The sequence below is a fragment of the Phaseolus vulgaris genome, chromosome 1 (assembly GCF_000499845.2).
Source record: "Phaseolus vulgaris cultivar G19833 chromosome 1, P. vulgaris v2.0, whole genome shotgun sequence".
In the NCBI taxonomy this organism is placed as follows: Eukaryota; Viridiplantae; Streptophyta; class Magnoliopsida; order Fabales; family Fabaceae; genus Phaseolus; species Phaseolus vulgaris.
The window spans coordinates 42,243,824-42,252,119 of NC_023759.2; the positions used below are offsets into that span (position 1 = coordinate 42,243,824).

Below are 8,296 nucleotides of genomic sequence, written 5' to 3' on the forward strand. Positions count from 1 at the left end.
GAAAAAAAAAAAAAAACATTTTCTTTGACTACTAACGTTACACAGGTAGAAACGGAGATGCCCGCTTATGGGTTGAAGGGAGAGGGAGGGGGTTGGAGGGAAGAACAAGAAATACAAACATGTTAACAAAGGAAAATGTTAGTACATATTCATACATGGATAATACAAAAATATACATTTTCTAATGCAGTGAGTGAAGTTCCACCAGCGGTTGCATGGGCTCAGCACTGGATATGGTGATGTTTGGGCAGATCATCGGCAGAGAGAGCTGCATGGGGATAAGAAATACATTTTAAAACCTCATGCACGTTAAAAGAAGGACAATTTCTATCAGAGTTTGTACCTCCCAAGAGTTGAGCTTTAAGTGGTTGAATTGTTTTTTCAATAACTTCAATGATTGAGTTGTTGATTAAAAATCAAGGTGAGAGAATCTCTACTCTGACTAAATAGTACATCTTATGGTGAGAAAGCTCAACTGCTTGAGAGGTCCACCTCTCCCTATAATTATCCTGAAACAAAAAATATTTCGTATCCACTACTTGCATAAAAAAGTTTATCTTGTATGGGTTTTATATATTTCACATTACCACAAACGCAAGCATTTGAAAGGACTGGGGCTGGTGTAAAATGCTTACCATGTATGTTGCACTGTAATGTGAATCAAATCTTTGAATTCCATGTCCAATCATTTATGTAAACCTAAAACAGGCAGTACATTTGTAAGGATAAATAAACATACCAATAATTATGATCCAAATGCACATTAACGTAAAGGAATGCCATTGTAAAAACAAAAGCTAGTATGTTCCTTAATTTCACTCTTCGGAAGAGGGATAAGGAGAAGTAATTCCTACAAGCGAATACTACAAAAAGTCAAAATGATTATTCTTTGAAACAATCAAACAAATTTTCATTCGACTCTTCGGAAACCATTCTGACATTTACTCGAACCAAATAAGAGACCACACGTCACAAACCCCGTCTCCTTTTCGCATTTAACACAGGTCAATCCTCCAACATTCATAGGCAACACGGTTTTCATACGAAGGCAATGAATCACGCAAAATCCAATATGTAATTTTCTAACCTCTAAAACCCCCATCGAATGAAAATCAAATATCGTATAGCTGCAGAAAAAGGATTGGTTTGTAGTTATTATGAAATACTGATCCAAAAGCAGAAGCGAGAGACTCAAACTTTGACAACTACCTTTGCAAAATATAATTTAAAATCAATTTGGCTTAGACTCCCCTAATTTATCCTTAAAATAAAAGTGTAACTGTCATGGCTGTTTCACCCCACCAAAAAAAAGGATGTCGTTTTGGCATGATCATCACATCAGAGTTTAGGTGATTGCATCATCAGCATAGCCTACCCTTAATCCTCCTTTGACATTGATGATTTTACTCATCAAAATATTATCTAAAAGAAAATCAAAACCACCCGTTTCTTCCCAGTTGTCAAATAAACTATAAATTCTAGAAGAATCAATATATAACCTTGCTCACTGACTGACTCCAATTATGGTCTCCTCAGGAAAGTAACTTGGTCCGTTGCCATTCACTGCATGAGCACCGTCGTACTGGAGAACCCTAAGCTTTCCTTCCTACAACCACAGGCAAAAGATTACCACTTATATAATATAAGCTAAAGCATACATCATTGGTTCCCCCCGGCAAAACCATACCTTTGTTCCATAAACTAGTCCTCCCCCAGCAAAAGGATGAAAGCATGCCACATTGACCTCGTCTTCTGCACTAGGAAGCACCCTAACAAGTTCCATATCTGACACCCTGTATACCTACAAAATAAAGCAAATTCAGACATGAAATTCAGATTAAAACCATTTGAAAACAATAAGGGAATAGATGATATGAACGACAACAATTGGTGTCAGCCCATAGATTAAGCACAAATAGTTGAACAGTTGTCTAGACAACAGTTTAAGCATAAATGTCATGATCCAAAACCAGCAAATGGCACTTTATACTAAAGATTATACAGACTACAAAGGGTGGGTACAAATGAGAGCAATTCACATCAGAAAAATTTAAATTCAGAGAGAGCATCTTACCTCTAGCACTGTATATATAGGTAATGTTGTTTCTCCATCAATGACAATACTTTTAAGAAGAGAACCATGGCGTCGACCATAGGCAAGTAGTATGTGCTCAGATGTAGGAGAGAACTACACATCAAACAGCAGTTGCACAAAAGTTATTATAAGAATAAATTTAATAACATGTATCATTCAAAAGGGAGCACATATCTCTAAGGCTGTGTCGAGAGAGAAGAAACAATTTATAAAACATGAATATCAAAATAGTGGTACAGATATGTGCAGAAAAGGAAAAAGATAGTAAAAGAGTATGTAAGAAAATATTGATCATATCTAGAATATCCGTCAGGATCGGTTTTCCTATTTCATCATCTCATAGGACTGATTACCATATTTTCTTATATCATCGTTTGTTTCCTAGTTAGTTAATAGTTAGGAAAATTATTAGTCTAAATAAGGGTTAAAGCTCTAGCTTTTATGAACACATCAATACATTGTAATTATATCACAATTAATTTCAATTTGTGTTTCATTCTCATATATATATATATATATATATATATATATATATATATATATATATATATATATATCTTCCTTCCTTTACACCTAAACCTCTTAATTTCAACAAATAAAACTATGAATGGGAAAGCACTCTGTCTAGAGTTAATAAAGGTTGGCCAAAAATGTGTCAAGTTGTCAACAAGATTGCCCTACGTACCAATAATAGTCAATTTGGAAAGAAATAAATCCACAACGGACTAATTTCAATAGATGAAACTTTGAGAGACTAAAGCAATACAAGTTGTTCATTCAGGGACCAAATTGTGTGTATGTATGTGTGTGAGACAAAGTGTGCGTGTGTGAGTTTCATAAAAGTAAGGGCACACAAACCTGAATTGAAGTCAGACAATGAGCTGCTCTAATTGCCCGTGATGCAAGCACCAACCCAAATCTGTTCAACATAAAAACAATTTTAATCTCTAATGGACTCACTTAAGTTTATGAATGAAGTTCCAATTGGAAGCAATAAGTTGGGTAAAGAAGCCTTACGTGGCCTCCTCAAGGGAGTATATCCGTAGCTCATACATAACTTGGTGTCCTGAGATTGGATGTCTGGTTGGTGATGTTGCAACACCAGGCTCGTGGTGTACTGGAGTTTGTAAGCCTGGATCAGCCTCTATATGAGGAAGCATACATGCAACGCAGGCAGCTAAAAATCTACCACATGGTGAAAAATGAGCACCCATTTCGCTGCAAAGGGAAAAAAACCAACTTTGTGAGATGAAAAAAAAAAAATAAGCACAATAAACTATTAGAATATAATTTGACTCTAATACAAAAAATGCATATTACATGTGAGGTAAGAACACCAAATGAACATAATTATGACTGAATTATGTATAACACCATTACTATTAAGTGACAAATAGTAAGTTCATAAATCATTCACAGGGAAAAATGAAAAAAAAAATGTTCAACTCAAATTATGCACAGAAACTATATTTTCTAAATTTTATATGAAAAAATTACACCATGTCAACCACATGATATAACATCAGAAGGTACCTGCAGAGAACAGCATGTGGTATGGTTAGACGACATCTGTCGGCATTAAGTGGGACACATGGATTTTTTATGTCATGCGACCACACTCTTAACTTCACAGTGCAAGGCAAGTCTGCAGCTGCTGCAGTAGCCACTGATGTAGCAGCAAGTTCTGATTGAATTCGATTCATGATTGTTTGGATATCGGATCCATCGTGTGGATTATTAATAGAAGAAGCAAGATTGCCTGATTCATATACAGGTTGACGGGATTGTGAAAAATGATTCCGTAAACCTGATCTCAATGAAGAACCTGGTATGCTGATGCTGCCAGTTATTGCTGAAGATGACATTGCTGCATCATTATTAGAACTGGAAAAATTAGATGGCATTGTGGAAGAACCAATCTGTTGGGCTAGAATGTCACGACTAGCACCCATGTGAGGAAGCATTGAAGGAACACTAACTTGGACTTGACCCATTAACCATCCTTGGAGAAAAGGAAACTCCCATGCAATTGGATCTCTTGAACTAGAAGGAAAAAACTGGTTAAATTGACCCAACTCAGAGGGAACCCCATGGTTGGCAGTTTGCCTAGACAGTCCATGTAGCACACCATTAAGAGAATAGGTATTAGTAGAGTTTCCATGTTGGCTTCCTTCAGCATGTCTGGTTTCATCAGTCTCCATACCATCCATTGTGAGATTACTGAGGCCAATTCCCATTCCATTAGAGAATGCAGCATGAGCGGGATATTCTGTACCAGATTGAGAACTAGTGGGCATCTCAGAGAATGTATCCATGGGAGACACTGTAGCCCCATATTGTTCTGTTGCACTTGTGTCTGCCTGTAACTGTACCATGGCAGAAGACTCACTTTGCATGCTACCTGAGCCCACATCAAGACTAGAATGATGTAGTTCTGTTCTTGACTCGTCAAGAGTATATGAGGGCATAAAAAAGAAAGGTACATAAGGTAGTTCGCTGGAACAACTAATATGTTGTGTAGGATGAATATTTGTGACAAAAACAGCAGGCGGAGGATATTGTAAATAGCCAAGAGATGTTGCCTCTGTCATTGAGGAATCTGAAGAGTCAAGATCATTGACCTACACATCAATACAAAGTATGTTAACCAAAAGGAAAATCCAAAAAATAGCATTCTGAATGAATAGCATGGATATATGCTACCAAAAACATTATAATGCATTCACCTCTGCAGTTAAAAGATATGGTGCGGCATGTGGGTGAAAATGCACAGCCCGGAGTGAGCGCTTTGTCTTCAACACAAATATAGGTGAGGATGCTTCACCTTTCTTGTTGTGGTGCCATATGTACAACTGAGACAGTATTTCACAATGCAGAGTAAAAAACAGGCGCCAAAATGTGTGAACAAAACACAACAATTCATCTAAGATTTAAAAAACATGGGAGAAAAAATACTACCTTGTGGCCAGATGCAACAGCAATTATTTCACCTTTGGCATGAAAAGCAATAGATGCAATGGGCCGGTCTGTGAGAAAAAAACAGCCACTGAATTCATCAGAGAGAAACCGATATACAAAAGAAAGGAACAAAGAACATATTTAGTAACAGTTAAACAGTAATTTAGAAAGGTAAAAGAGAGATTGCAAATGAGTAAACATACAGAAATGATGAGATATTATGCACTCTGATGTGTTGGCATCCCATAGACGAACTTCTTGATCCAAGCTCCCACTAGCAAGTATATGTGGATGCAATGGATGAAACCTAACCTGTACCATCAGCACAAAGTTCAAATTTAGGGTATGATTAGCACATAGTTAAAAAAATTTGGGGCGGGGGACTGCATCATGAAACACAGGAATATTTCCAACAGGAGAGATGGAGGATTGCAATAGTTACATCTGGTTTGGGTTACACAAACTACAATTTTAGACACTTCCACCATTTATTGGCAAATAAACTGGATGGGTATCCCAGTCTCATTCTTTTTTATAATTAAAATTTGCTAATTGAAAATGAGAAGCCCGTAATTTATTATAGAAATTGTTAAATCCCTGACACCAGTTAATGATATTTTCAACCCACTGCATGTGGCAAAAGTTCACATATTATTAAGCTTCAAGCAAAGATCATGGGTCTTGTTGAATGGATTCAGGAGGAAAGAGAGGATTTTGTGGCACAAACCAAAGTGGCAAATAGTAAAAAAGGGAATGAACGGCACATGTTCAACTTCTGCTGTACCCATTGATTTTAGGAGAGAGTTTTTTAGCCGTGAGTTTATGAAAAAGATAAAGTATTTGAGAAATAAAGACAATTATATACATTGTTGCCTGGTGTCAATTATTTTATGTTCAAATAATGCAACAATAATTAATATTTTCTTTATGTAGTAGTATACTACGAGACCTGTTTTGGACAATGTTGTGGCTAGGAAAGAATTTTCTTCCCCGGTTGCAAGTTCCCTTCTCTCTCAATTAGAACATGCCCACTCAAGTAGAAATAACAGTTCATCCTTCCCCCCACCTAAAGACCCCTTGTACACATATTTTCCTAACAAATAAATAGCTACATAAATTGAATGGCAGGATATCACCTAATTGAATAACATTGAGAATTTCATCAACTCAATTTCATTAAATTGTCACTTCTTCAGAGCAAACTACCTCTCATCAATCTTCATGCAAAAATATTCCTTCCATAAACCACAATCATTACCAAAAGATACTAAAAAAGAAAGATAAAACAAAAACACAAGAAATCAAGGCAAATGGCAAGCAGACAGATTTGAAACTTACCACCCAAGGCGTTCTCCTATGACCAATTAACACCTTTAAGCAACTTCCCGTTTCACAATCAATTATCTTCACTGTATGGTCACCACTGCACATAACAAGATCAGATTCAATCATAAAAGTTCTTAAATTAAAATTAGCAAAGAGGAGATCAGCCAGTTAAAACTTACTGTGTAGAGGCAAGAACTTTCCCATCTGAACTAAATGCTGCTGCAATAGTAGACCGAGGAGGAGGCAATAAAGGACAATACTTAGCTGACAAATGCCGCAGTGACTCAGCCTCAACCCTGATAATCATTGTCAGTGATGTTAGTCCCCAAAATAGACTCTTCTTGAAAACAAAATTTCACATTCTCAAGAGGCTTCTTTTTGCCAATACAACTTATGGACTAAAGTAGTGTAAATACCACGAGAGGAGACCACGTCTTGCATCTCTCACAACCTCATTCTTGGGACGAGAATAAGGACTAGACTTTGACTTAGAAGCTTCTCTCCAGTGCCATTTGGCCACGTATTTTGTTCGGGGCGAGATCTCTCTCCTTGCGAGCAAATTGAATACATTGCTACCACTGGCCAAATTCAACACATCAGGTTAGAGAAATATTGTACAGTAAAACATGTAACTTCAAATTCAACTTGAAAGACGGAAAGTGCATTTCTGTAATTCGGCCTCAGTTGACGAAAACAAACTTGAAAATCCAAGTATTGACAAACGAATGGATTCTCAATTTATAGTAGCATGACAGATCACCATGCTAATCTCACGCATAGTCTAAACACGTACAATATTCAAGGTCAGAAAGAACAAAATTTCGACAAGAAACTCCCATTCTCCATGATCATCCATTAAAATCATGCACAAATTTTCCAACAAGTACCACCACCAAACATCTATAATCAACAAAAACCCAACCACTATGTCCCATATTGACCATAACCTCACAATACCACGATCTCATCGAAAACCCTAGCTAACTTCACAAGACTCAAACAGACGTCCGGGACAAAACAAAAGAAAACTCAAGACAGTTTTCCAAGCCAGCAACTGCGAATTGATGTTAACCAACACCTAAAACCACTCCACAGAAAAACAGGATCCAACCTAAAAACCATGCAGCAGCACCGGAAATCGAGCCTCGGGAACAGCAATCGCATGCATCAAGCTCAATTCCAGCTGCCTCCATCAAGAACAACACCATTATTTAACTATCCTAATCAGAAAGCAACCCGAACACGCCGCCACATCAACAGGTCAAAGAAACAAAAGCGAATTAGGCGAAATTGAAAAGTCCGGCAAAATCAGAAAAGAAAGAATCCGATACTGACATCCGTTCCGCGGATTCGGCGAGAAATTGAAAGAAAGGTTGCGAACAGGCGTAAGATCAAAACGAATTTCCGTTAGAAAAGGGAATCGAGTTAGAGAAAATGGACCTGCTGTTGGAATTGTGCGAAGAGGAAGAAGCGCGATCGCGCGAGCGAGAAAATCCCGTCATTTTGGGGGAGGAGGCGAAATTGGGAGAAGAGAAGAGAGGATCGAATCTGATAAGAGTTATAGGGAAGAGAGGAGATTCATGGTTTCGAAGGAAGACAGAGACAGAGACAGAGACAAACACACACTACCCTCTTCTTTCTTCTTCGTCTTCTTCTCTCTCTTTCTCTTTCTCTCTTTCTCTCTTTCTCTCGAATGGGATGCCTTTATTTCAGAGCCTCCGTCTTTGTTTCATTTCGAAGACAGACCTAGCCCGACCACACCACGCTAAAAGGAATTCCCATCTTTTGGGCCTTCCCCTGCAATTTCCAACACTTTCGGGGAGGAAACTCTCATTAAGGGAAATGCGTGGGTTTTCTTTTTTCTCCCCTCTCATGCCTTCAGATCTCTCCACCTACACCGTTGGATCCCACAGCCCT

The 8,296-nt window shown here is 37.8% G+C and overlaps 1 protein-coding gene across 7 annotated transcripts; it reads right to left on the reverse strand.

Annotated features, from left to right (window-relative positions):
* LOC137814350 (uncharacterized) lies at window positions 1–8,296 on the reverse strand. Of its 7 annotated transcripts, XM_068617041.1 has the most exons (17): window positions 7,820–8,214; window positions 6,796–6,957; window positions 6,559–6,675; window positions 6,392–6,476; window positions 5,257–5,365; window positions 5,054–5,121; window positions 4,822–4,947; window positions 3,629–4,716; window positions 3,113–3,313; window positions 2,954–3,014; window positions 2,075–2,188; window positions 1,688–1,801; window positions 1,500–1,606; window positions 1,088–1,127; window positions 636–699; window positions 344–509; window positions 1–268 (listed from the first exon to the last, which is right to left on the reverse strand). In XM_068617041.1, the coding sequence occupies exons 1-13, from the start codon at window positions 7,879–7,881 to the stop codon at window positions 1,505–1,507; spliced, it is 2,409 nt and encodes an 802-aa protein (XP_068473142.1). In that variant the 5' UTR covers window positions 7,882–8,214; the 3' UTR covers window positions 1–268; window positions 344–509; window positions 636–699; window positions 1,088–1,127; window positions 1,500–1,504. The 7 variants fall into 7 exon arrangements, with proteins under 7 accessions (XP_068473142.1, XP_068473140.1, XP_068473141.1 ...); XM_068617039.1 differs by lacking the exon at window positions 1,088–1,127; XM_068617040.1 differs by lacking the exon at window positions 344–509.